The sequence below is a fragment of the Myodes glareolus genome, chromosome 2, assembly GCF_982192425.1.
Source record: "Myodes glareolus chromosome 2, mMyoGla1.1, whole genome shotgun sequence".
Classification (NCBI taxonomy): Eukaryota; Metazoa; Chordata; class Mammalia; order Rodentia; family Cricetidae; genus Myodes; species Myodes glareolus.
This window is the reverse complement of record NC_142027.1, coordinates 68,331,923-68,359,888: the sequence shown is the minus strand read 5'-3', so window position 1 is coordinate 68,359,888 and position 27,966 is coordinate 68,331,923. Positions and strand designations below refer to the sequence as shown.

The 27,966-nt window shown below is 43.3% G+C and overlaps 2 protein-coding genes across 6 annotated transcripts in view; one reads left to right on the top strand and one right to left on the bottom strand.

Annotated features, from left to right (window-relative positions):
- Window positions 1-26,181, bottom strand: part of Rubcn (rubicon autophagy regulator) — a 57,588-nt gene extending 31,407 nt beyond the window's left edge. For 4 of the 5 annotated variants that reach the window (XM_085685467.2, XM_048454061.3, XM_085685468.2 and 1 more), the window contains exons 1-2: window positions 15,203-15,459; window positions 4,381-4,534 (exon numbers count right to left, since the gene is read on the bottom strand). In XM_085685467.2, the coding sequence (XP_085541593.2) occupies window positions 4,381-4,534; window positions 15,203-15,267 (219 nt within the window). In that variant the 5' untranslated portion in view covers window positions 15,268-15,459. Of the gene's footprint in view, window positions 1-4,380; window positions 4,535-15,202; window positions 15,460-25,768 lie in introns of those variants that run through there. The other variant, XM_085685470.2, reaches the window with a different exon arrangement.
- A 90-nt stretch (window positions 26,182-26,271) lies between these two features.
- Window positions 26,272-27,966, top strand: part of Fyttd1 (forty-two-three domain containing 1) — a 33,491-nt gene continuing 31,796 nt past the window's right edge. Inside the window, exon 1 of the mRNA XM_048454065.3 lies at window positions 26,272-26,453. Within this exon, the coding sequence (XP_048310022.2) occupies window positions 26,351-26,453 (103 nt within the window). The 5' untranslated portion in view covers window positions 26,272-26,350. The remainder of the gene's footprint in view (window positions 26,454-27,966) is intronic.

The following is a 27,966-nucleotide window of genomic DNA, read 5'->3' as shown; positions in this document are numbered from 1 at the left end:
TCCCTGATGACACAGCAGCCTGAAATCTTTGAAAGCACTCAGCTTTCTGGACGGAAACAGCAGGAGAAAACAATTCTGACACCGACCTGAATCCTTAGACCGTGTAGCATGCACAGAGTTAGACGTGGAGCTTTTGTTTCTTGTTTTTTCCTACTGGAGCCGCTATGTGCTGTGCCTCTACATGCTGTAGTGTGTCTGTGTGTCAAGTGGCTGTCTCTGTTCCCATTTCCCAGCGCTAGCTAGTTTTTTAAGTGGTCACACACATTCTTTAAAAAAATTTTCATTCTGAAGAACAGGTGCTTTCATAAACGCTATTGTTTCTGAGAACTCTGACAAGTATGTTAGTAGCATTTTGCATTTGCGAGCTTGTTTTATTTGAGAATTTTATCAACATTTCTCCTTTTGTGGTACACACAGATGGTGAAACTATCATGTAATCTAGTTAGGTTACTATGTGATGGAACAAAATTAGTAACAAGGCCAAGAAAAGAACTGTTGTTATCAAGCCCTACCAAGTGCTCTAACTACGGAATGGCGGCACTACTAACCTGGCAGCTATTTTTGTCACCAGCCTGGGAAACTTGTACTTTGTTTTTAACAAAACATTTTGGCATGAATCCCAAGTTTCTGAATGGAACACTGGGTAGTTCAATACTACAAATTAGCATAAAAAACACCAAGATGAAAGGCAATCTCCTGGGAGAAAATATATTCAGTTTTGGCTGTGCTTGTTGGGTAGGAAAGAGAGCCACCAGATGAGAAAACAGAGGAGACAGCTGGTCCAGACCTAGAACTCAGAGCTGAGATCTGAGACGAGGGTTACAGATGCATGGGTAAGGCTGAGACTGCTTCAAGAATACAGAATGATTCCATCTTTAAAGATCCTTTTAAAGATATGTAAAGGACAAGGGAGGTAAAGGTTCCTGCCAAGCCTAATGCCCGTGTTCAATCCCCAGGACCCACAGGATTGAAGGAATGGACTCCTGCAAGCTGGCCTCTGATCTTCACCATGCGTGTACCCCCAAAATAAATAAATAAAATCATTTTAAAATGTTTGATCCAAGAAGAAAGTCCAGGGATAGAAACTGAAGACCAGTCACACATAGGGCAATGCTTCCATGGCATCAAGAAATGACAGTGGCCAACAGTACTGAACTACATAGTCAAAGGAGAACTGACCTTGAATTACTAGGCCAACTTTTCCAGTGAATTCTAAGACTTTCCAACAGGGCCAAAGCTGCTGTTCAGGGGTAACAGGGCCCTACTTTTTGAACGGAGGGCAACATACTAAGTCCTTTGATGCCAACTGGATATTTTCCAGTGTGACAGCCAGCAGAAAATAGATGCAGGTGAGAGAAGAGAAACACAGCTTTGGTAAAAAGGACTTCCTTGCTGTGGAATATTTGTTTAACTAGGCAAAGATGTGTTATAATTGTTTATGTTCCAGAATATTTGTTTGACTATGTAAAGATGTGCTGCATTTGTTTTACCTTGGGTGCCTAGGAACCTGACTGGTCTAATAAAAAGCTGAATGGCCAATAGCTAGACAGTAGGTAGGGCTGGCAGGCAGAGGAAATAATAGCTGGAGGAATGTAGGCTCAAGAGAGAGGGAGAAAGGGAGGAAGACACCAGGGGCCAGTCAGCCAGACACAGAAGCAGGAAAAGTAGGACATACAGAATGAAAGAAAGGAAAAAAGCCCTGAGGCAAAAAGATGAAGAGAAACAAGTTAAATTAATTTATAAAAGCTAGTGGGACAAGCATAAGATAAGGCTGAGCATTTATAGCTAATAATAAGTCTCTGTGTCATGATTTGGAGGCTGGCAGTCAAGAAAGCCTGCTATACTTCCTGGGAAGAATATCAGTCCCTGGCAAGGACAGGTGAGTGTTTGAGGGCCCTTAATTACGTGTGCACTAGTGAGGTCTGAATTTGTGTATGTGCAGGCATACGTGCATGAGGCCAGAAAACAGCCTTGGGTATCCTCAAGTACTATCTACCTTATTTTTTGAGACAGGGTTTCTTACTGGCTTTGACCTGGTCAAATTGGTTAGGTTGGCTGGCCAGAGACTGGGATTCCCACCTTTTGGTAAGTATTTTGTCCAGCTCTGCTTTGGACATAAGAGTTTAAGATACCTGAAGGCTATCCCAGAACAAAAGTCTTTAGATTCTCTGGGTCTAAAGTTCAAGAGAAGTTGGGGCTAGGAGAGTGGAGTCCAGGATTTCTTCTGGGCAGAAAGCTGAGACACAGTTCTAAACAGGACGACTAAACCACCACCCCCGCTTCCTGGCACCATGGCTCAGAGAACATTGAGGAAGAAGAGGTAGAGGAATGTGAGAACCCGAGGATGGAGAGGAGCATGTGAAACACTGTCTTCTGGACAGGACAGTTGCATGCACTGCAGGGCAGTTGCAGTGAGCTCACTAAGGCTGCAGTTACTTGTGCAGGGTCAGGCCAACAAGATAAGCCAGAATCCCAGCAGGCAGCACTAACTGGACTCAGTGGGTTATAAGAACAAACTAACAAACAGAAGGGGAGGACATGAAGTGGGGGCATGTGCTGTCTGCTGGGGAGTAGCCAGGTAGAGTGGGAGACGAGAATGGCACCAAGACACACTGGATACATGTAAAAACTGTCAAAGAATAAATAAAATGGATGCTAAAAACTAAAACAAAAAATCTTAAATTACAAAAACAACAAAAATAAGAAAGAAAATTGAAAGGGGAGAGCTGCTGCCATCGCCTAGCCTCTGTGTGCACTGAATATACATGGTGCACAGACATACATGCAGGCAGAATGTCCCTACATGTAAAATTATAAATATATCTTTTAAAAAAACTATCACTCAGAAACATTAAACAGTTATCTACAAAATAATGTTCAAAGCATATCCTGAAGCTTTTAAATTACCCCTCAGGTGTGTCCTGGGTTGCTTTCAAAGAAGAAACCCAAACAACTCAATCGTATCCACTGATACTCACTGCTATAGTTTAAAAATGGTCCGAGAGGGAGAGATGCCATCTGGGCTGGCTAGGTGATGCCAGCACTGTTAATATTCATGCCATCTTCCTGTTATTTCAAGAACGGGTCCTGGCTAGTCCTGCCAGGATAGTATACAATTATTTTACCCTGTTTTAAATTAAAGTAACAACAAAAGTCTAAATTTAAGGCAATCCAGAGTCAGAGGAAGAAAGGATAATTTTGGATCAAACAAGAAACATTAATTAAGCAAACTCATCAAGCCCAAGGGTCTATCTCCACAGCACACACTGGTCTCTGGGTCAAAGCCTTCCAAGTACAGAATAATTCACCGCATGGAGTTTCAGCTTCTTACTAGGCAGAAACATTTCCTGGATGAAAGAGACTGTACACATTTTGCATCAGTTTTATTCCATATTCCAATATTCCATATTGGGGGGGGCTTAGAGAGGAAGCATGGCTTTTCTATTTACTGATTAACTGAGTGAGTGACTGCAGTGCCGGGGCTTGAACCGGGGCCCTGCACACACAGCAATTGCTTTACCACCACTGGGCTCCAGGCCCAGATCAAAAGCATGGTGCTAAAACAAGACTAAAATTAAGGGAGAGGAAAATCTCCCTGGTTATGGTTGATGATAAAAATGGTCTTCTAGGGGCTGGAGAGGTGGCTCAGTGGTTAAGAGCACCGGTTGCTCTTCCAGAGGTCCTGGGCTTAATCCCAGCATCCATATGTCTGCTTACAAGTATCTGTAACTCCAGCCCCAGGTGATCCGATGCTCTCCTGTGGTCTCAGAGCACCAGGCATGCAGGTAGCACACAGACATACATTCAGGCAAACACCCATAAACTTAAAAATAAATCAATAAAAATTAAAAATAGTCACTTTAACAGCAACAACAAAGACTGGGCAGTGGTGGCACTAGCCAAAGAATGCAAGGAACAGCTAGAAGCTGAAAAAGACAAGGAAGAAGGAACATTTAGCACTTCCTAGGAGTGTAGCAGAGCAGACAGCCTGGCTTGAGCCTAATGAAACCTATTTGAGAATTCCGACCTCAAGAGCTGAAAGATAACGAATCTGTAACTCGTCAGTAAATTCATCTTTGTTATGAAATCAACGGGAACCAAACTGACCTAACCTCTTGCTGCTGTGCTGCCTGACCGGGCGGTTTATTCATTCCTCTGGTGTCTATGGCGGATCAGGCATGGAGTGAGAGAGATGGGGTGGGGGGTGGGGCAGAAAAGCAGATGCACACATACACAAGCAATCAAACACATGGACTCAGTTCTATACTTAGGAACTCACATAAACCAGTGGGCTTCACCTTTTCTCTGCCAACCACCTTCATGCAACTGTTTTCCAAGGGATTCAGCCAATTAGATGGGGGGAAAATGAATTCTACATACCTGGTCATGGATGAGCCCATGATATAGAATGTTCTGCATGTCCCTGCAAAGCCGCTCCAGGCCACCATACTTGGACCAGACATTGGGGCAGTTGGCTGACACCAAACCCTCCACAGTAGTCTTCAAATTACCCAGCAACTGCCAATGCTCTCTCCTGAAATCATACCAATGGTTAGTTAAGTTTGCTGAACCTGACCCTCACCATACATGTCGGTGTCTCCTGCCTTACATCCTGTCATTCTCTCTTCCATTAATTTTTATCTTCAACATAAGGCTCCATTCTGAGAGTACTATAGTTATAAAGACTTGAGCCCTCACACTTACACGGCATATCATGGCTATTTGTGATTTTAGGAGTGCAACCCATTAAGATCCATTTCTGAGCCAGGCAGTGGTGGCACATGCCTTTAATCCCAGAGCTTGGTAGGCAGAGGCAGGCAAATCTTGAGTTCCAGGTTAGCCTGGTCTACAGAGTGAGTTCCAGGACAGCTGGAGCTACCCAGAGAAACCCTGTCTTTGAAAAACAACAAAACAAAATAAAAGACCTATTTCTGAACAATGATAATACAAAGGGAAAAGAAGAGAACACCCACCCACAATCAGAAATCTTTTTTTTTTTAAATTGTACTTTCATTTGTATGGATGTTTTGCCTATATACTTGTCTGCGATCATATCAGGCCTGGTGGTAGTAGAGGCCATTGGATCCCCTGAAATTGGAGCTATAGATGGTTGTGAGCTGCCATGGAGGCCCAGGTCCACTAGAAGAACAGGAGGTGCTGCTTACCACTGACCCACCTCTCCAGTCCCAAATCAGAAATCTTTTATAATATGAATCCAACCACCCTGCTTCTTCTTTACTGTATTTCCTAGCACTAAGTGGAGCCCAGCAAAGGACAGACATACATACAAACATAAACAAATTACTTGTCATTTAAGGGGTGTATTCTAGGCTTCCCCTGACCTCACTTGGTAGCTGTGGATGACCTTGAATTCGTGATTCTCCTGCCATCCCCTCCCAAATGCTGACATCAGAGGTGTGTGCTACAGACTCTGATGTTGTGAAGTGCTAGGGATCAAACCCAGAGCTTTCTTATGCTAGACAAACACTCTACCAACTTGCTTGTTGGTACCAAACACCTCAAGCCAACCATAAGACTCTTGGCCTCCACAATTTTTAAGTGAACATTGAAACAAAAAAATGTTTTAAGTTTGCATTAAAGTCACTTTACGACACATCCCCAGACCAGTCAGCTGTCACCTTGTTCTCCTAGACTACTTGGTGTACTTCCCTGTAAAATCAGAAAGTTGCTGCCCTGGCCATCTTTCAGGTTCCTCTTAATCCCGAGCATTTTCTCTGCACAGCTATCAACCAGCAAAACTCAACACCAAGGGCAACAGAATGCGGGACCCGAATGCACGGATCAAACTGGACAAGGGAAGCATACGAGACGATGCGTCACACCGGGCCTCTTGGGTCCCCAACCGGAACAATGCACACAGTATCTTCCTTTCCATTATTAGACTACCGCGCTTTCCTCTTTTCATGATGATCTTAGGAAATATGATAAAGTCTTTATCATAACGATTTTATATCATATAAATACCAGCGGAGGATGGATTCTGAATTGTAATCCTTTCCATCAATACAAAACTAATCTGTTGTGTATTTTCTGAGCAATTTTAGAGGAGTAGATGAGTAAAGGTAGATAAGTAAAATCCATAAACAAAATGAGTGATAGGAAGGGTAGAGACTCATCCACAGAGAAAATGATTGACAGAATAGGGTAGAGACTCACCCATAAAGGGAGGGTCAAGAGGATTGGGCTTTTTGCTTTGAAGACTTTGTGAAAAATAATTTGTTTGAACTGGGAGACATTCAGGCTTTCTTTTCCTTATTAAATATTTGAATCACCAGCTGGGCATAGTGGTTCACACCCATAATCCCAGCACTCAGAAGGCTTCAACAGGAGGATTGCCATAAACTCAAAGCTAGCCTGTATTACAAAGAGAGTTCCAGACAGAGCAACACTCTGTCTCAAAAACAAAAATATTGAGTCACCAGACTTCTCCTGTATTTCTATACCAGTCAAAGTAATCACTTAAAATGCTATTTATGTTTATATTGAGAAACTGCCACTCTAGAGGCTGACTACCAATTGCTGCTCACTGATTGCATCCTATGTTTCAGCAGGGTTAATCAACCTCTGGTCTACTTTGACGGACTAGGTTTTCACATTCCAACAAACTACAATCTAGCCTTACAGGTCTAACAGCTAGTGTGGCTCAGCAAGAGGCTGCATACCTGTGTTCTGATTCATTCTGGGTCAATACTGCATTAACTTCTTAAAGATTATTATGAAGTAGACATCATTCTCTGTTCCCAAAATTCTACAAAGAACATGGAAGCCTAGATCCTCTGAGCACTCAGGTATACCAATAATGTCCTCTGGATAAAGCTAAGGAACCATCCTTTCCCACAAGAAAGTGTCCCTGAGATGCCAAAATGACAAAGAGATGTGGCTTAACTGCGGTATCCCAAGCACTCTATGCTTTGTAAATGCTCATTTGGGAGAATGATAAGCTTTAAAATTTTGTATTTACATAGTTAGAATATGCCTTTTAGTGTTCTCTATCTTAATGACAGAAATATTTTCAGAGGGTTGAGATATTAAAGCAACTTGAAGCCAGGAGGTGGTGGCACACTCCTTTAATCCCAGCACTCAGGAGGCAGAGGCAAGTGGAGCTCTGCAAGTTCAAGGCTAGCCTGGTCTGTAAGAGCTAGTTCAGGAGAGGCCCAAAGCTACAGAGAAACCTTGTCTCAATAAATAAATAAATAGCCTTGATGTAAGTAAAGAGACCACCATGAAGAATCAAGCACTACCCCCCCCCCCGCCCCACCCCGTGCATGTGTGTGTTTATTGGTACAGGAACACATGCAGGCCAGAGGTCAACCCCAGCTATTGTTCTTTAGGAGCCCTACACTTGTCTTCTGAAACACGCTCTCTCACTGGGCTCTGAGGCCTGAGGCCTGGTTAGGCTGGCCAGCACGCCCCAGGGAACTCCTTGTCTCCGTATCCCAGAGCTGGGATTACAAACACATACCTGGCTTTGTTGTTCGTTTGCTTGTTTTTAACATGGGCACTAGGGCAACACCTTCATCTACTGAGTTAACTCCCCAGACCCTTTTAAGGAGCAAAAGGAAACTACCCTAGCCTGTTCCTTTCACAGGATGCCATTTACCCAGGACAGACACACTCCTGAGAGCACAGTTAGAGGTCAAACTGTACCAAGCCAAGCAATGATTTGATCCCCGAAATCGAGGGTGGGCTATGATATCAACAGGACAGAACACCAAAAAAAGAAATAAATTTCGATCAGAAAGACTTTCCAAAGCTATGATAGCATGAGAGAACTGATCTCAATGTGAAAATACTACAATAGCACATGCTACAGTGCTCCTTTGGTAACAGAGTGGACTACAGAGGAGAGGAGTTGTTAAACCTTTTTCTGAGATTAGCAACTAATAAAGGCTCCACGGGGGCTGGGAAGATGGCTCAGTGGTTAGAAGCATGTGCAAAGGACTTGGACTCAGTTCCCATCACTCACATGGTGGCTCACAACTGTCTGTGACTCTAATTCCAGGGGATTCAGCACCCTCTTCTAGCCTCTGAGGGTGCACACACATACATGCAAATAAACATTCATATACATAAAATAACAAAATTTTTAAAAAGAAGCAATAATCTGAACCAAGTTAGCAAACAAGAACTGGAAAGTACCATAAAGCATTTTTAAACATCAAATGTCAAAAAGTGTCTCACGCTGAAAGACTCTGACTCGGCAAGCCCCTGGGACTTTCAAAGCCAGAAAGCAGTTTCTAGAAAGAATTGGTTTTTCCTCTCGGTACAGAAAGACACAAAATAAAAGAGAAAGAATTGGACTGGAGAGATGGCTCAGCAGTTAAGAGCACTGGATGCTATTCAGAGGACCTGGGTTCAATTCCCAGCACCCACATGGCAGCTCACACCTGTCTGTAGTTGCAATTCCAGGAGTTCCAACATTTTCACACAGACACACATGCAAGCAAAAAAATCAATACACATAAAAATAAATACTAAATAAATAATAAAGCAAATTAAAGTAAATAAAAAAATTTTAAAAAGAGAGAAAGAATTGATGGAGGAGGGTTATCTGTCTATTGTGTTATTTTCATTGGTCAATAAAGAGACTGCCTTGGCCCTTTGATAGGACAGAAAATTAGGTAGGCGGAGTAAACAGAACAGAATGCTGGGAAGAGGGCAATGGGGCAGATGCCATGGAGCCAGCCACCAAGTCAGACATGCTGAATCTTTCCCGGTAAGCCACACCTCGTGGTGCTATACAGATTATTAGAAATGGGTTAATCAAGATGTGAGAGTTAGCCAGTAACTAACTCTCTAGAGGTAATGGGCCAGGCAGTGTTTAAAAGAATACAATTTGTGTGTTGTAATTTCCGGGGCTAAGCTAGCCGTATGGGAGTCAGGCAGGATGAAAAGCAGGCCTGCCCGCAGCCCCTCACTACAAAGAATTAACGAGGGTACCAAGAGACCTTAATTTGAGTTTAACATTTATTCATATTTGGCTATATAATTTGATTTTAATTACACAGTATTTAACTTTTAGATTTTGTGACTAAATATTTATGCTGGTTTTTAAATACAATGCTTATGGAAAAATATATTTGGCTCTATTGTACAGTCTCTTAACTCTGGAGTATGCAGGAGAACCTAGCCATTGGCTGGCCCTGTTCTTTTAATAGCAGTATCTAGATACATAGGAAGAAATTAGCATTATCTCTAAACAGCTTTATAACTTACATCTATTCGACAAATGCCTCGCCAGTCAAACCAAACTTGAATGAAACTGGAATTATTGAATTTCAACAATAAACAGACTAAACAAAAGGCAGGAGGATTCCTTTCACTAGGAACTCAATCCATGGCTGACATACAGGCTCCTTAGTATGGAGTTCACATATTGGCCATCGCTTGGTCTCAATCTAAAAACTAACCTTCCTGCTAGATTCCTCACTCTACATACATCGAAGACTACTCAGTATACTCTGTATCACACGCATGGCACCCTCACTCTGACTTTTGGGATTGTATTCACCAGATCTGTCCACTTAGAATGATCTCTCCTCTTGTCACCTTATTTAGGGATTTGGGGTCAGCTCTAGTTCAGCTTGTCAGAGATTTTAAATAATCTGCTTCACTATAATTCCTTTGTTAGGATCCCCCATCCAATGCTATCAACAGACAATTCATCCTCATAAAACTTAAAAAATGCTATCTTAATCACCACCTTGTGGCTAGTGCCAATCATTTTGTCAAAGCAGGTTCTATAATCAAGCAGAAAAGTTGATGAAACATTTGTAGGAAATGATCTTAGAAGAGAAGGATGAGGTGCGTCATGGTGGCACACACCTTTAATCCCAGCGCTTGAGAGGCAGAAACAGGTGGACCTCTGAGTTTGGGGCCAGCCTGGTCTAAAGAGCTGGACCGTCATTGCTACAACAAAGAAACCCTTGTTGTGAAATATTAGTTAAAGATGTGGTACATTCTTTTATGCTGTGGAACATTTGTTTAATGATGCAAAAGTGTGTTGCATTCTTTTATGTTGCATTTGTTTAACTGTGAAGCTGTGGTGCCTGCCTAACACACCTGATCGGTCTAATAAAGAGTGGGCCAGCCAGTGGCTAGGCAGGAGAGGGATAAGCAGGGCTGCCAGGCAGAGAGAATAACTAGAAGGAGAAAAAAGGAGAAGGGAGAGGAGTGAGAAAGGGAGGAGAGGAGGACACCAGGGTCAGCCACCCAGTCACACAACCAGCCACCGAGTAGGGAGGAAAGAAAGGTAAATAGAATAGAGAAAGGGAAAAGCCCAGAGGCAAAAGGCAGATGGAATAATTTAAGAAAAGCTGGCTAGAAACAAGCCAAGCTAAGGCCGGGCATTTATAAGGAAGAATAAGTCTCTGTGTATTTATTTGGTAGCTGGGTGGTGGGCCCCCAAGAGTGAAAAAAAAAAACTCAACTAGAAACACTGTCTAATAAAACCAAAATAATTAAGATAACTAAAATAGAACGGTGGCAAAGATGAGGAAGAAGAGAAAGAGCAAAACCTCTATCTCAGAGAAGAACTGATAATTTTGAAGCACGTTCCTAAAGGCTGCACGGGGGGGGGGGGGGCAATCTGCAGGCAGGGGAGTGGGGGAGGGCGTGGGAGTCGGGGGAGGGCAGGAGTGGGATGTATGATACAAACAACTGAACTACAGAGTGAAGAATGCCCAAAACTCACGTGGTCACCTTACGCACCGTCAATCCTTGGCATTGTCAGGGTGAAAAGGAAAAGCATGGAGGGCAAAAGTGATGAGAAATGCGAATGAATGGAGAGAAAGAGAAGGTTGTGCTGGAGAGGTGGAGAGGGACAGTCGGGTCAGGAATGCCTTCGACAGAGCATCACTGAAGGGTGATTACGCTCTTCGGGCACAGAAGCAGGAGCGAGAAGGCTGGGCGGGAAAGTCTGGGGACTGAGTGTCATGAACTGTGACTGGGAGCTTCAGGGGGAATAAAACTCAAACTGAATACTAGTGTAAGGAGTTTGGACTATATTCTATTTTCTCTATTCCCTTTAATTGCTGAATTCTATATATTACAATTTGATTTTCATGCAGGTATATAATGTACTATGAGCACACTACCCTCAAACCCCGTTACATTCCCCTTCATCCCTCGCATTGTCCCCTCTGTTCCCCAGACAGTTTCACTTCTATTTTCATGTCGTCAGTTCATCTATGACCTTATGTATCTGTAAAGGATAAGGAGAGGAAAGGAAGAGGCAATGGGACAGCTACCCTTATGAGACGGACTTCATATGATTATCCTCAGTAGCATCCATTTTCCTACAAACAATGTAACTTCAGCTTTCACTATGGCTGAAGAAATTCCACTGCATATTCAAACTACAAGGGGAAAGAAATCACTGACCATCCCTGAGCAAACGCTGAAGGGACTTTGTTTCTGAAACATTAAGTAAGTGACAGTATGGAGACCTACTACGTTTAGAGAGGCAAATGAGTTAAGTAGTTGTAAGAATAACTCCACTGTGAGATTATGACTGTGAATGGCCATGTGACCTGCGCCTGCCTGGAATCCACGACCTGTTGAAAACAGAACCACTTTCCAGAAAGGAACCACCTTGACCACTTATTTTGGTCACAAGGCCAACGCAGTCCAGGCCCAAGTGAGCAGTGCTCGACATGCTGAATGTCAGACACTGGCCAGTCAGCCCCTGAACGCCTGCTTTTGCTGGAGCTTCCGGATTGCATCTTTTCTGCTATTGCTCTTGAGACTGCCAGGTTTGGAACGGCTAAGGTTTCCCTGTAGAAAGTCTCCTCGAGAAGAAAGGCGACAAACCAGACCCAGCTTAGAGACAGGAGCAGAAAGCGGACTTTCAGCACCAAGGTTTGGCTGCACCTAAAAGCAATACTATGATCTGGATTTGTTTTTTTGTTTGTTTGTTTTATTTTTTAAAGAAACTATAAACCTTTATCTGGAAGGAAAAAAAAGAAATTTAAGGAAATACCAGGAAAGACTTGAAGACTTTACAGAAACTGGTGCCTGCTTAGATAAGGGACATGGGGAAGAGGGAAGTATCCAATTTTACTGGGAGGTTCTGGCTTAGTTGACTACATTGAAAATGCTAGGGCTGAGGACAAAGAAAGGGAAGGTTAGGTGCACTGTGTGTTCAGAGTCACTAAAGTACACCTTACTATCTAGTTCTGCTCCAGTGTGGGCCACTGGACAGTAAAGTGAGCACCGGGCAGAGCAGACTGCACAGCTCAATGATGGAAGGACTGTGGTTTTAGCTCATAGCTTCAAAGACAACTCCCAAACAACTGGCACTTAAAGAAACTTTAGGGGAAGATAAAGACCATTTTTAAGTACAGTAGTATCTGCTATGAGGTAGTTAACGTACATGGAAAACAGTAGAGGATCTATTACGTAAGTGCACTTCTAGGGTGAAGTTAAGAGCTAGGTCAACACCCCAATCTCCCATGTGCTCAACCTAGGTAGGGGAGCCATGGAAATAGGGAGAAAAAGTTGCACTGCTGCGGGTAATAACTGTGGACAACACACCTAGTACATGGAAACTGGAGGCTGGACGAGGAGCACAACCCTCTGTACTCTGGTATGTACCACACTCGTTATTTTACTGAATTCTTATGATTTTCCAGCAGGGAAGAGCATTGCCTCACGCAGGCAGGGCTTAGTAAGATGACCAAGTCAAGCACAAGCTAGGATTCTGCTGAAGCTTTGGATATGAGAAATGAAAAGAGAAATCTGAAATTTCATTGTGAGGCGCTGGCTTGGCTGACTGAGTAGAAAATGCTATTAGCTGAGATAAAAACAAAAGAAGTTTTCGGTGGGTTTAAATTATGCACATTTCACTATCGAGTGCTTTCACTGGGAAACTGTATATCCTTCATGCTTAAACAGCGCTGCTGTCTCGTCGAGATGACTTTCTGAACTGTGTGTTGTAGCGACCATGAAAAGGTTATGTTTGCAGGGGCTCAGTCACAATGCCTCAATTCTCACACGAGGCATGTATGTACCAGTGTCTATCTGAAACTAAGGGGGCCATCAGTACCATGAAGCTTCACTGAAAACACATTCTGAACTAATCAGCCACCGAGAGAGAGTGGCCTTACAAGGACAGTTTGAGTGAGTGACTGTGGGGCGTGGGGTGGGGGGATTCCCACTGCTGAAATTGTTTAAAGTATTCTAGTTAAGAAGTTAGAAAAGTAATTGACAGAAAAAATATACCTGCAAAAGAGTTGTCCCGCCCACCGAAACGACAGGCACAGGGTGGCAAAAATTAACATTACTGTGTACATTTGTCACGTTATCATGTTGGGTAGCAGCAGAGTAGAGATAGTAAAAGTAACTGGGTGTGAGTCTCAGGTCCACCAGAGATCCATGCATAACACAGCAAGTTACAAATCCTGTCTGTCACTGTGCCTGCTTCCTCCTCTGGGAAGTGATAATGTTACAGCAGGTACCTCACCCAACTGTCAGGACATTAAATACATTAACATCCGCAATGCTATCAAGACCGTGCCTGGCATAGAACAAATAAGTAATGAATAACTACCTAGCTAATGCAGCTCCAGCTAAATGGGAAAGAAAAAACAAACTTAACACAGCTGACCCAGCCTGCTCCACATGAAATAGCACAGGAAAATCAAAATAACCCTAAGGCTTGCTTAGCAGCTACAAGGTATCTTTTACATAAAACACTTCACAAACATCTGGAGGAAGAATACATAGCCAAATACACAAAAGCAGAAACTAAAATGCTGAAACGGGAAGTAAAATCAGTTTCATTTAGTATAGATCATTCATAGACCTCAGGCAAAAACCCCAGTTCAACCACTTTGTACTCAAGAAAGTACACCCTAGCAGGGGTATCTTCACTCAAGCAGTTTTCAATTCTACCCGGAGAATATTTTGAGGTAAATTATTTTGCTTCTAGTCTTTGGCCTTCATCTGCTCTGGAGATCATCACTATATCTGAACCTATTTCCAAGTGTCAAGAAAGACTCCCTTCTGCCATTATTTCTGTTGTGTATCTGCTCCTGCATCCTCTTAAGAAGACTTGCTTCTGTTATTCTCGTGATGCAGGGGATGGAACCCAGGGCCGCCTGCATGCTTGTCAAGTGCTCTACCATGAATTACACTCCCAAACCTAAGACCAGATGTTAATAAAGCAAATCCTCAATAGGAGGCACATCTCTACAAAGTCCAAATGATCATAGAGCTGAAGTAGCTTTTAAATCCTAATCTGGGCTGGTGAAACAGCTCTCTGTGTAAAGTTGTTTGCCATCAAGCCTGACAACCTGACTCTAGTCTCAGCATCTACATGGTGGATGGAGAGAACCACCTCCTCCAAGATGTCCTCTAACCTCCACTCCAAGATGTCCTCTAACCTCCACATGTACACACACACACACACACACACAAATATATAAATGTTTAAATTAAAAAAGAAAATAAAATCTTAAATGCCCCTATTTCTAGAAGCTAAGACTTTCTGATAATTCCACATAAACTTGAACTTGCATTGTGTGGAAGAAGCAAAGGGGCTGAAGATGAAAAGTAAATGACAGAGGTCCTTTCAGGGCAGCGGGGATCTCGCTGACAAAGGACACAAACACAATTTCTATCCCTTCAACAAGCCCACACCCAGTTCAATCCGTGGCTTTGCACACACAGGCCCTCCTCTCCTCCTAACCCACAGTTGTCCCTTCTTAACCCTGATGGGTCAATTATAACCTAAGACCTTAACTCCCAGAAATTCTTACATTACCCTCATAATATCAGTCTTGATTGTCACCACAAGTTTTAAGGCAGGGCACCAACCTAATTCCCTGCTCTTATCTATAGAGTCTGGCCCATAAAATCTTACTACAGCACCTCAGTCCTTTCTCCCAGACTCTGAATACCACCCTCTCCTCCAGCAGTCTTGGATCTTGGCTTCACTGTCTTCTATTCCTGGCCCTGAACGAATCATACCCATCCTCGCTCACTCGTCCCTAAACTCTCCTCCCTCGTCCTTACACATGCCCGCCAGTCCCTCCTCTTAGAAATTCTTCTCAAACAAGTCACTCGCAGAGGTCGTTCTCAGGTCTGCCGCGCCCCGCACTGCGTGTCATCCCAGCCCTGCCAAGTCTCCCGATGCTCGCGCGCACCCAGCAGCCCCGACTGCCAGCCGCTCCCAGCCCACCTGCTCTCCTCCGGCAGGCACTCCCTGCCGCCGCCAAGATCCATTCGCGCGCCCTCTGGACGCATCCGGGACTGCAAGGCCGTCTCCGGGCTGAAGAGAGGCTCCCGGTCGCTTCGGTCACCAGGGCGCTCAGAGCACTCTCAGGACAGGGACGGCACCACGGTTGGTGGGCTCGGAACCATGCTCTACACCCTGGCGGCGTCAGCGCCAAGGACTGCTGCCTCAGCTGCCTTTCTACCCTTGCCACCCCCACTTCCGGCCCCTAGAACTACAATTCCCAACAAGCCATTCGAAGATTGGCCACTCCCGGCATGCACTGCCCTACCCAATCCCAGGCTGAGCTAACCCGGGCGCACAGACTCTAGCCGCGTGCTAGGCTGTGTTTAAACAGGCTGAGTACCAGGTTGAAAACTCTAGCTAACCACCGTCAGGAATCTGAGGGTGCACTCCAGTCACACTTTATCCTGGAAATATGACTCTATCGTCGGTTAAGATAGACAAGGAAGCTGATATAATCAAAATTCAATAAACTTCATTTCAGTCCATCACCAATAGTGATTTAACACCTACACTTCAGCCCATCGTGATTTCACACCTATTGGGACCCAAGCCTTTAAATTAAGCGATCACAAACTGAAACGCAAAGGAACAGTACAAAGGCTAGATTTTGTGGGAAAGTCTTCAGCAGGAGTGATGTCAGGCTACATGTTTCTGCTTGTTTTTAAACATTTTTAAATGTATATGCGTGAGCCAGATAAGAAGATATCTGTCACATAAGATACCTGAAACATATCTAAGAAGATATGTTTTGGAAACTACTGCTTCATAGTAATCAAAATTGGGGGAAGGCAAGATGGTTCAGTAAGTAAAGATGCTTGCTACCAACCCTCACTACTAGAGTTCCAGGCTTAGACAAACCCCCCCCCCCCCATATTGGAAGGAGAGAACCAACTCCTGAAAATTATCCTCTGTCCTCCACATAAGCGTTCGTGTACAGACACACACAGACACACACAGTAAGTAAAATGTATCATAAAAGATGATTTAAAGTCAAGACGGGAATGAGACAGAATATTGTGGAGATGTGAGCATTCTCATGCAAGCAGAACAGGTTATGAAATGACACTTTGAGGAGCAGGAATCTTAACCGTAAAACAGTGAGTTTTATCTAGTATGTACAAATGAGGAAATCTAGTCAAATCTGCTTACAAGGCCAAGTCTGATGATGTGGAAGGGGGTGGAGTGGTACCACATTAGAGGTAAAAGGAAAGTATATATAGGGGGTTAGAAGTCCCAGTAGGTGCTGGCACAGAGTGAAATGAGCCAGTTGCAAGAGAAAGGCAGAAATCCGAACTGGGATGTTTCTTCAGCTTTTTTCCAAGAAGGGAGTCTCACCTTAGCTGTAACTAAATGTTGACAAATACATTGGGACCTCTGGCTGCCAGGTACTAGAGTTTTGTTTATTTTTCCAAAACAAGATAGGATCTCCCCTTTAAGGTATAGTTAACTACATTTCTAAATATAGGCAGAACAATGTTCAGATCAAGGAAAGCTTTTCTCTCGGCTGAAGGGGGTCCTTTGGTTGCTAATTTACAAGCCCAGACCGAAGCAAGAACAGAGGGAAGAAGAATAAGGAGGTTAAGATTACACTAAGATTACAACAATATTAAGGTAAGAATCAGTATTTTTTTTGTGAAGGGCTGGATATAACATAAGAGGGTAGAGAAGAGAGCAAGGACAACTCCATTAAAACTAAGGACGGTTAAAAAAATAACACAGCTTCTAAGGATTCTCTAATTTGGGCTGGGGATGTAGCTCATTTGGTAGGCTGTTGCAGGATATTTGATCACACTGTAACACACAGATTGTTATTTACTAGAAAAACCTGTTTCTGGTTGTGGTGAGGCTCCGCCCTAGCACACCCCCTTTAAAACAAAAGCTTTCTGATTAACTACTGTAAACAGGGTTAAATAAAGTCAACCACAGGTTAAGAGGTGGAGCCAGTAGCCTGGCAGTGGTGGTACACGCCTTTAATCACAGTATGGGAGGCAGAGGCAGGCGGATCTCTGTGAGTTCGAGACCACCCTGGTCTACAGAGGCAGAGCCAGCAACCAGTCAGCAGGAAGTGAACGTAGGATTACTAAAAAAAAACCATAGAGAGTAAAGGGGAATTAGGAGCACGGACAGAGAGAGGCAGAGAAAGTAGAAGGGAAGGATAATGAGGGTCTAGTTTGAAACAGTGTAGGAGAAAGAGGTTTCTGGTATGTCAGCTGAGGAGGAAGATCAACTGGGTGCTTTCTCTGCCTCTCTGAGATAGCAGACTTTCACCCCAGAATTTGGCTGTAACAGCTCTGGCTGTCTCGGCACTAGCTCTGTAGACCAGACTGAAATTTTGTTGGAAACAACAATAGCTTCCAAGGCTCAACCCCCAGCACCACAATGAGACAGTGGAGTATATCTGTAAATCTCAGCATTCGAGAGGTCGAGGATCACAAGCTCAACTGCATCCTTAACTACATACAGAGTTCAAGGCTGCCCTAGTGCTCGATATGAGATCCTGTTCAAGAAAAGACAAAATCCCAGCCAGGTGTGCTATCAGATGCCTGTAATTCCATCAGTCAGATGCTGAAGTGGGAGGATTGTGAGCCGAGCTACAGAGTAAGGTCCTGCCTCAAAATAAATAAATAAAAATTAAAAAAAAAACACTTGACAAAGTATTTCAAATTAAATACAATAACATATTTTTTTAAAGATAATACAAAATGGTTAGATTCAGGGCTGGAGAGACGGTTCAGAGGTTAAGAGCACATACTGCTCTTCCAGAGGACCTGAGGGAAGGGACTGTGTGTCTGGCAGGACTTGCCCTTTTACCCCCATCCCCTCTGCGTTGCTAAAAACATTAGATTACATTCCTAAAGCTAGCCACCAAGGTCTGTTTTCTTATTTGGCCACTCCTTCTCCCAAGGATGTCTACCAAGGTTCAGCTAAAAGAGTATTAAAATCCAGCAATCAAAATCCCTCTTGGCTGCACTAATTAACAGGTCCAGTTAAAATGAATATCATCCTAACATGGGGTTTCCCCTTATACCTTTATAAATTGCCATTTGCCTATGGGCCACATCTGTTTCCTCTATCCAGAGACAGTTCTTTGTCCCCAATCTGGAACAAATATCCCTCACTCTTTTCCTTGTTCCCTTCTTCTCCCTCGTCCTCTATCTCCTTTCTTTGACTCTTACTCCCTATTCTTTGTCCCTTTGGGGCAAACAAAGCTCCTTTGTGCTGAAAATTTGGTGTCTTGAGTTGAGCTTCACTGAGTTTGGTTCCCATCACCCATGTCAGATGATTCACAACTACCTGAAATTCCAGCCCAGCGATCACTCAACTTCCTCTTGTGACCTCTGCAGGCACTACATTTACATACACAGACAGACAGACAGACAGACAGACAGACAGACACACACACACACACACACTTGCTGTGGAATAATCCTCTTGTACACTGTAAAGATCTGTCACTCGAATTAGTCTCAAAAAAAGGCTGATTGGCCAGTAGCCAGGCAGGAAGTATAGACAGGGTGACCAAACTAAGAATGATGGGAGGAAGAAGGGCAGAGTCAGGAGTCACCCGCCAGATGCAGGAGATGAATGTGCCATACTAATAAAGGTGGCAGAGGATAAATAAGGAATATGGGTCAATTAAAATGTAAGAGTTAGGTAGTAACAAGCCTGGGCTATCAGCTGAAAATTTATAATTCATACTCAGCCTCTGAGTCAGCTATCTGTGACCAAGCCACTGGGACAGAAGACGTCTGCTTACACATAGATGCTGTGAAATAATCCTTTGTACACTGTGAAGATGGTTTGCTCTCATTGGTTTAATAAAGAGCCAACTGGCCAATAGCTAGGCAGAAAGTGATTAGGCAGGAAAGTCAGACTGAGAATGCTGGGAAGAAAGAGGGCGGAGTCACCAGCCAGATGTAAAGGAAGCAGGAGATGAACATGTCGTGCTGAAAGAAGGGACCACCACATGATAGAGCATAGATAAGAAATATGGGTTAATTTAAGCTGAAAGAGCTAGTCAGTAACAAACCGAAGCTATCAGCTGAGCATTTACAATTAATAATAAGTCTCTGTGTGGTTATTTGGGGAGCCAGGGGTCCTGATGAAAAACTCCACCTAATTAAAAAAAAATAATTAAAAAATAAATTTAAAAGAATTTATTTTTAATATAATTAAAAAATAAAAAAGAAATACAAATCCATCTACCACGTGGGTTTTTTTGGGGGGGGTTGTTTTGTTTTGTTTTGTTTCAAGACAGCATTTCTCTGTAGTTTTGGTGCCTGTGCTGGAACTAGCTCTTGTAGCCCAGGCTGGCCTCCCGCCTGCCTCTGCCTCCAGAGTGCTGGGATTAAAGGGGTGCATCACCACCGTCCGGCTATCTACCATGTTAATATATTTTAAAATAACTGTTTGATTATCTCACTTGATATAGCAAAAAGTATTAAATAGAGTTCAACATTCAAAATTAAAACTCAACAAACTAGGCACAGATGGGGGAGCTTGTTCATCCTAATAAAGAACATCTTTTAAAAATGTGGTACATAACAAAAAGCATCTTTAAAAAAAATCTGCCCGAGTTAAGGAATACTTGGGACAGTGAGATGACTCAGCAAATAAAGGTGCTTGCCACCAAGCCAGACCTAGGTTTGATCTCCAGGACCCCATGGTGGAAAGAGAACCAACTACTACAAACAGCTCTCTGACCTCAATACATAGGCATTAAAATACATAAAAATGTAAAAGAGAGAGAGAGAGAGAGAGAGAAGAGAAGTCCCCCCCCCCAAATTGGAATGTTTTCCCTCTGAAGTTAAGAGCAAGGTAAGGACATTCAGTTGAGCTACTAATTAAAGCATGGTACTAGAGTCCCTGGTGCAATATGGACAACAAGTTAAAAGACATACAGGTTGGAAACAATTATACTAAGTAAAATTTTTTTCAAGTTTTTTTTTTTAAAATACAGTATGAGCTCACTTGTATAAAAGGCTAAAAACTGTGAACTTATCAACAATGACTAAAGCCACATTAGTGACCCCTTAGGTAGCAGGTGAAGGGAAGAATACAAAAGAGCAAAAGATAGCCTTTACGAGTGATTGATATATTTATTATTGATATATTTATCATTATATGGTGATATTTTCACAGGTATCTGTTCTGTGCACCTCTATAAACTCTATGGGAATGTCTTTTCCTGGCTATCAGTTATATCTCAACAAAATCGAGGGAAAAGGAAACCTAAAAAGTGCACTAAAGAAAACAAAGTGAAGGGGGAAAGTGTGAGAAATTTGTGAGGATTGTGAGCTGAGCTACACAGTGAGACCCTCCCTGTCTCAAAACAAAACAAAACAAAACTCCAAGCTCAGCTGGCAAACAGAGCAGTACAAGCAAGAGGACTGGAGTTCCATCTCCTGTGCTCCCCTAAAGAGTCGGGCATCCTAGCACTGGAAAGCAGGGGCATTCCTGGGCTTCTGGCCAGCCAGCCTTGCATAATTGATGCGTCCAGAGTCCCAGTTAGAGTCTCTGACTCAAACAGGAAGAGGGCGGGGTGGGAATGATACAGACGTGGTGTACTTAGGTATGAAATTCTCAAATTAAACAACAATAAAACCAAGTTGGACAGCTCCTGAGGAAGCACACCAGAGGCTGATTTCTGGACACCAGAGCACCTGTGCACGTATGCACACAAGGGATTGTAGAAACCCACTGGGTGCTCAGAAAATATGGTTTGCTCTGCAAGCTGAACAAAAGGAAGAGAGACATTCATATCATTTACTGTTTATCTTCTGAGCCTATTACAATGTCTGGCACTCAAACCCTACCCATATATGTATGCACACACACTTATACCCTACACACTAAACACACACACACACACACTATATATATATATATATATATATATATATATATATAAAATTGTATATATACAATGTACAATATATAATCTTAAATACTACACCAGCTATGAATGGTAAAAATTGCTGTTTGTCCAAAACATGTGACATATGTCGTTGCTTATCTGAAATCCACATTTAATTGGCCCTCTGTTTTCTCTGGCCATAGTAGGCATTGTCCCACCCACACTGTATGAAATCAAGCCTCTACAAAGCGTGGCTCCTTCAATTCTATTTCTTTTGACTTGGATTCGGAACTGTTCCACTCCAGGCCAAGTTAGATGGTACATCCACAACAGTGCCTCATTCACACGTATTCAAAACCTCTTGCTCTGCAGGTTGTGTGAAGGTAAGAGCTACATTCAAATTGTTTATGGTTTCTCTCCTGAGCCTATTACAACACCTGGGACACAGTGACTGTATGATTAACTGAATAGCTAACGCTTGTGCTCCAAGAAAATGCACAGTTGACCTTTTAACTCCAGCTTTTGCACCTGGCCAAGAAACTCTGTCAGCTGTGTGTGCTTGAGTGCTTACAAGTGTGCATGTGTGCGTGTGTGCGTGTGTATCTGTGTGTGCAGTAGTGACAGGGGAGGCACTGAGCCAGGAGCAATGACACGCTGGTCACAGCCATAATCAGCAAGCTCAGCTAGCTCATAGAGTGGTGCCTCCCACATTTAGTTTGGCTTCTTATCTCAATTAACTCAGTTGAGAAACTTCCTCATAGACGTGCCTAGGAGGTTCTGGATCCTGCCAAATTGAAAATTAGTATTAACTATCACATAGCCAGAACTAAGACATCAATATCTAATACTATATCGATAACTTTTTATTATTTCTTTTCAATATGAACTCTCAAAATAATGTAAAATTCAGAATGTAAAGTTGTGACTATAATCCTGGAAATACAATTTATTTTCTTTGGTTTTTTTTTTTTTAAGTTTTTGGAGATAGGTTTTTCTCTGTGTAACAGCTCCGGCTGTCCTGAAACTCACTCTGTAGACCAGACTGACCTCAGATTCACAGAGATCCACCTGCCTCTGCCTCCTGAGTGCTGGGATTAAAGGTGTGCGCCACCACCAACCCTTCAGCACAATTTATTACTATGACACGAGGGAGGTAGAATGGAGATTCAGAGAGTTTAAATATTTACCTTAAGTAACAGAGCTTATGGGAATCAAATTCAGATCTGTAACTCCAAAGTCAGTTTAAAGATCAGTTTGACGATACCATCTTATTGATTTGCATTGATTACTTCTAAATCTAGTCTTTATGGTAATGTTGGTATTGGCAGAACACTTCTCTGATCACAATTTCATATTTAAACTTTGATACACAAGTATAAAGTCAAATTTCTTCACAAAAATAGTAGCAAATATTAATGAGTATGTGCAGCGTGTGGAAACACTGGTGCCCTCATACACTGTTGTTTCGAGTGTTTATAACATAAGTGCTATGAAAAGCAATCTGCCAGCTCCTTAGAAAGCTGAAGTGCACAAGGCAGTGGTGGTGCATGCCTTTAGTCCCAGCACTTACAAGGCAAAGGCAGGCGAATCTCAGTGAGCTCGGGGCCAGCGTGGTCTACAGAATGAGTTCCAGGACAGCCAGGGCTACACGGAGAAATCCTGTCTTGAAAAACCAAAGGAAAAAAAGACTTGAAGTGTTATCATATGATCTAGCAATCTATACCTAGCATATGACTAAGAAATGAGAACTTATGCCCACACAAACCTCATATATGAATGTTCATAGCATGCTACTTATAATAACCAGAAAGTGAAAATGGTTCAACTGTCTATTGGAAGTACGGAAAGGAATACTATTCAAGCATTAAAAGGAGTGAGGCTTGGACTCATTGTTAAAAAAATAAACAAACGTAGAAAACCTTGTTCAGTGAAAGAAGCTGGAAATAAAAGATCATATATTATATGATCCCATTTATATGAAATGTCCAGAACGAGCAAGTCTACAGACACAGATAGTAGATTTATAATTAACTGGCATTTTTGTTCTGTTTTGTGTGTGACCTGTCTACTGACATAATATTCCCACAATGTTTCATTCTTGTATTTTTTAAAATCTGGAGACTGTGAATCTCTGAGACTTTAGTCCTTGGGGAAGCTTGAAATTCCAAACAAAACAAGAGGCCATGATTGATGAGACACCGAGGGACAGTCTAAATAACGAAAGACTTGGAGTCAGGCCTCAGTTGTGAGAGACTAGGACAAAAGGTAATTCTTAGCATATTAGTGTAGGAAAGTTTTTATATATTGTATATAAAAACTTTATATATATAAATATATATTTGTTATCTGACCTATAAATATCTAATATTTAAAAAATCCAAAATATAAGCATACCCAGTTTATTATATTAAATGCATGCTACCAAAATCTAAATGCAGTCGCTTTCTCACATAAGATGAGAAACAGGATGGGCTGGTCAGATAGATGGTTCAGTGGCTAAGGTTGCTTGCTGCCAAGCCTGACAATTTGAGTTAGATCCCTACATGGTAAAAGAGAGAACAGACTCCCACAAATTGTCCTTCAACTTGACACATGCGCCATGTCACATGTGCACACACACACACATACACACACACACACAAACATACAATATAAAAAGTACACAGAATTTTCAGGGTAGGTATGTAAGTGAACGCTTGGCCCTAAGAAGGCAGAGGCAGGTAGATCTCTGTAAGAGACCAGACATAGGGCGTTCCAGGTCAATCAGGGCCACATATGAGATATTGCTGTTAAAAAAAAAAAAGGACACAATCGATACTCTCTGTAGTTTACTCCTACAAATGAGCAGAGGGTGCAGAATTATAACTAATAACAGAGGGCTAACGCAGAAAGAAATGTCTTGTGCTTAGAAAAATCTCAGAACTGTAAAGAATTGTTTTTTCTTTTCTTTCTCGAAATAGGGTTTCTCTGTGTAGCCCTGGCTGTTCTAAAACTCACTCTGTAGACCAGGCTGGCCTGGAACTCAGAACTGCACCTGCCTTTGCCTCCCAAGTGCTGGGATTCAAGGCGTACACCACCAGCAGCCAACTCAAAACTGTAAAGAATCTTAAGACAACTTATAAACGCATAAGTACTTTCTTGATTTGAAGCTGACTGAAAGGAAAGGGAAATGTACTATTCAATAAATCAGGAACCTTGGTAACTTTTCTTTGGTCGGTTGGTTTTTGTTTTGTTGTTTTGAGACAGTCTCACTCGGCTGCCCTGATTAGCCTGGAATTCACAGAGATCCACCTGTCTCTGCCTCTTGAGTCCTAAGATCAAAGGCGTGCACCACCACGCCTCAACCCATCCACATTCTTCTTTGCAATCTAGCTTCCCTAGCTGCTAGCAGATCAAAGGAAGTCGGGGTTGGAGAGCAGAATAGCAAACTCAAGAACCTGTGCCAAAAGCATCAGGCAATTCTACTCAACATACCAGATTCTACTGTTGGATCTTGCGGAGTTCAAACCTTTCACCATTAGTTTCTAATACACCTTAATAAGCGTACACTATGTTAACTGAGTATATACAGTTATATTTTTCCCACAGTAAAGAAAACTAACTTGACTTTTGTTGTTGTTTTGAGCTAGGGCCTTTTTTTTTACATAGCTCTGATTGTCCTGGAACTCACTAACTAGATCTGGCAGGCTTCCAACTCACAGAAATTTGCTAGTCTCAGCCTCCAGAGTGCTGGGATTAAAGGCCTTGGACACACCTGGCCCAGCATGACTTCTGAGAATAAGGAATTGTTTCTCTTAAAGTCTTATAAGAAAATTTTATGTTTCCTCGAGATAAGACTACTGTGGCTCTCTCTCTCTCTCTCTCTCTCTCTCTCTCTCTCTCTCTCTCTCTCTCACACACACACACACACACACACACACACACACAATGTTATGGTTCTTTGCTTCTGGCTGGAATCATAACTTGGGATGGCTTTTGGTTTTAACCATACTTCAAATATAGGAAGCGTTAACATGTAGTTTTATTTTGAAGATAAATCAATAACTGTCACAATCTTTACTAGAAAAGGCAGTTGTGATATAACTAGGTTTCAGTTGGTAAAGTAAAACAGAAAAAGTTAGAAAATACAATACTTATAAATGCAATTGTGCATGATAAGAGATATTTTAAGTTATGGGAGTCCCAAGCAAAAAATAGTAAAACGTGTCATGGCTGTTGAATTCGCAAACCACATGGCATTGTGACGTTACTAAATTAAACACAGGCTACTGTGGTTTTTAGATACTTTGGGTTAGCACAAATCTCTGGCTCAGGTCTCTACTAAAGAAATTTTAGGAAGTGGAGAAAATGGTGGCAGAGATTTTTACAAGGACAGTACATCTGACGCTATGTCTGAGATTGTTTTGAGCTGTTGAGGTGGGGGGGCGGTGACTAACATGCACGCTTCTACGCAAATGTGCTGTGTGAAAAAAGAGGTAAAAAAAGGTAGACTATAACGTTTGGTAAATGGAAAACGAGTTATTAACCAGGAATGCAAACATCATATATTAAAATATCTTCTAATATAGACGATTAGGGGAAAATATATATTCCTCTCGCAACTCAATTAAACGACAGAAAAATGCAACTAAATAAACAGAAGCACTTACCCTTCCAAGGGAAGATGAGATCTTTCTAAGGTAGCTAGGACCGTGCCAAATATTTAGAGTACCGACTGAGAGATGGTGCAGATACATTAGCATTTACTTTAATTGTTAAGGTGACACAACATTGTCACTGCAGCTTTTGCAAAGGGCGAAGGAACTCCGGGGGGTTTGTCCAGCCTCCCGAGACTGCAGTGCAGAGGGGCGTGCCGAGTCTTTTCGCAGCAGGCGGGACTCGGGCTGGTGTTTCAGGCTGGGTTCCGGAGGCGCTCGGGTCCAGCCGCTGCCACTGGTGCGGAACGTCCAGGCGCTAGGACAGTGGCTCCGCACGGCGCCAGAGGCTGCGGCTCTGGAACGGAGCCCCCGGCCGGCAAGGGCCGCTAAGGGCCAGTTCCGCGTGGGCCGCTCTGGCCCTCGGTTCGTCTCGGTAGCCCCCCTCCCCTCCCGCCGCCGAGGGTGGGCGGGTGAGGACGCAGCCAGCGCGCGTGCGCGCTCCGCGCTGCAGCTAGTCTGCGTGCGTGAGTGGGAGGCGGCGGGCCTGCGACTCTGGCCTTCCCGGCTGACTGCTCCGACGCCGCAGCTCCAGTCATGAACCGGTTCGGCACCCGGTTGTTGGGAGCCACGGCGACCCAGCCGCCGCCGCCGAAAGCCCGCAGCAATGAGAACCTCGACAAAATCGACATGTCTCTGGGTGAGGGGCCGGGGCGGCCGCTTCGCGGTGGGGGAGGGGGCGGGAGTCTCAGTGGGGGAAGGGGCGGTTGGTCGCGGTTGCCGGGCGGGTTTGGTCGCGCGTGGGCGGTACCGGCGGGGACCCCCGAGGTGGGGCGGGAGAGACCCCGGCGTGCCCAACACCCGAGGGGTAGGGAGGGGCCATGGTGAGGACTGGTCGGGCCGCGCGGCCCGTAGGGACGGCGGGTGCTGTCTTTTTCCCACGCGGTACGAGCGCTCTCGGGCCACGGTTTCCCTTAGGCGTGTGCGCACCCCACCGGCCTTTTCCTTTTGAAGGGTCTTAAAAGCCGGTTAGGGCTGCGACCGGCTAAAGTCAGCGGCTACAGGAAGGGTTTGCCTGGTATGTCTGTGCCTAGACGTACGCCTGGCATGGACGATTTTCAACCGGCGCCCCCCTGGAAATGCCGGGGGGTGTGGACGCGGTCCCGGAACGGGCGCTGTGAGCTTCGTTGAGCAAGGACCGTATTGCTGTGTTTGATTAGGTGTTTACTGAAGCACGTTCCCTAGACGGGTCTCAAAGTTAGCCAGTTGAGGGCGGGGAGGCAGAGATGTACGCAGATTGCTAAAACGACTGTTAGAACCAGGGGTCCAGCACACATAAAAAGGATGCCGTTGATTACGTTATACGTTAAAAAAAAAAAAGCATGATGATAGTTTTTTATTTTCGTAAAAATAAGATTCAATTAAAGTTCGTAAAAATAAGATCTAAATTTCGTAAAATTTAGATTCAACGCTACGAAGCCTTCCGTTTGGTCCCAAAGTAATTCCATTTTGTAGAATCATATTATGGCAATGGATAAAGTCAACGCTGCCTGCTTTTTCTTTTCCTGGGTCTTTTCTCCCCACCACCACCCCTTTTTGATATATTTAAAAAAATAAAATACCTGACTACTGAATTCAGGTGTGACATTTTCTGAGGATGGTATTTAGGGTAATACTGGGCCTGGAAACATTCTTTTACTTGCTATTTCTTTACATTCGGCTTACCTCTTCTGTTAATTTGGAAAGTTTTTGATCAGCAGCTGAGAACTCTTTCTTGGTGTCTAGGGTTGCCTCAAGTCAGAACCTTATGTTTGAATTAGGAGATTAACAGGCATATGTTTGGCATCTATTCTGATGACAGTGCTGATCCGTAATGAACTCCTAAGAAAGTGGGGACAGCTTTTGAGTGAAAGGCGTGAATCTGTATAACAAATGCTGGATGCTTACAAGCTGCTAGGCAGTGGGCTAAATAATACACATTTAATTTCCTGACAACCTCACAAGTGTTGTGCTCTTATTGAAAGGTAATCTAGAGCCATACTATTTCAGGGGGACCCTGCTCCTGACACTTCTAATCATGTGACTAAGGACAAATTACTTGTTAGTGCTTTTTGTCTAAAAAGGTGATGGTGGGGGCTAGAGAGATTGCTCAGTGGTTAGCAGCATATTCTGTTCTTACAGTGACCCAGAGTTTGGTTCCTAGCACCCACTTT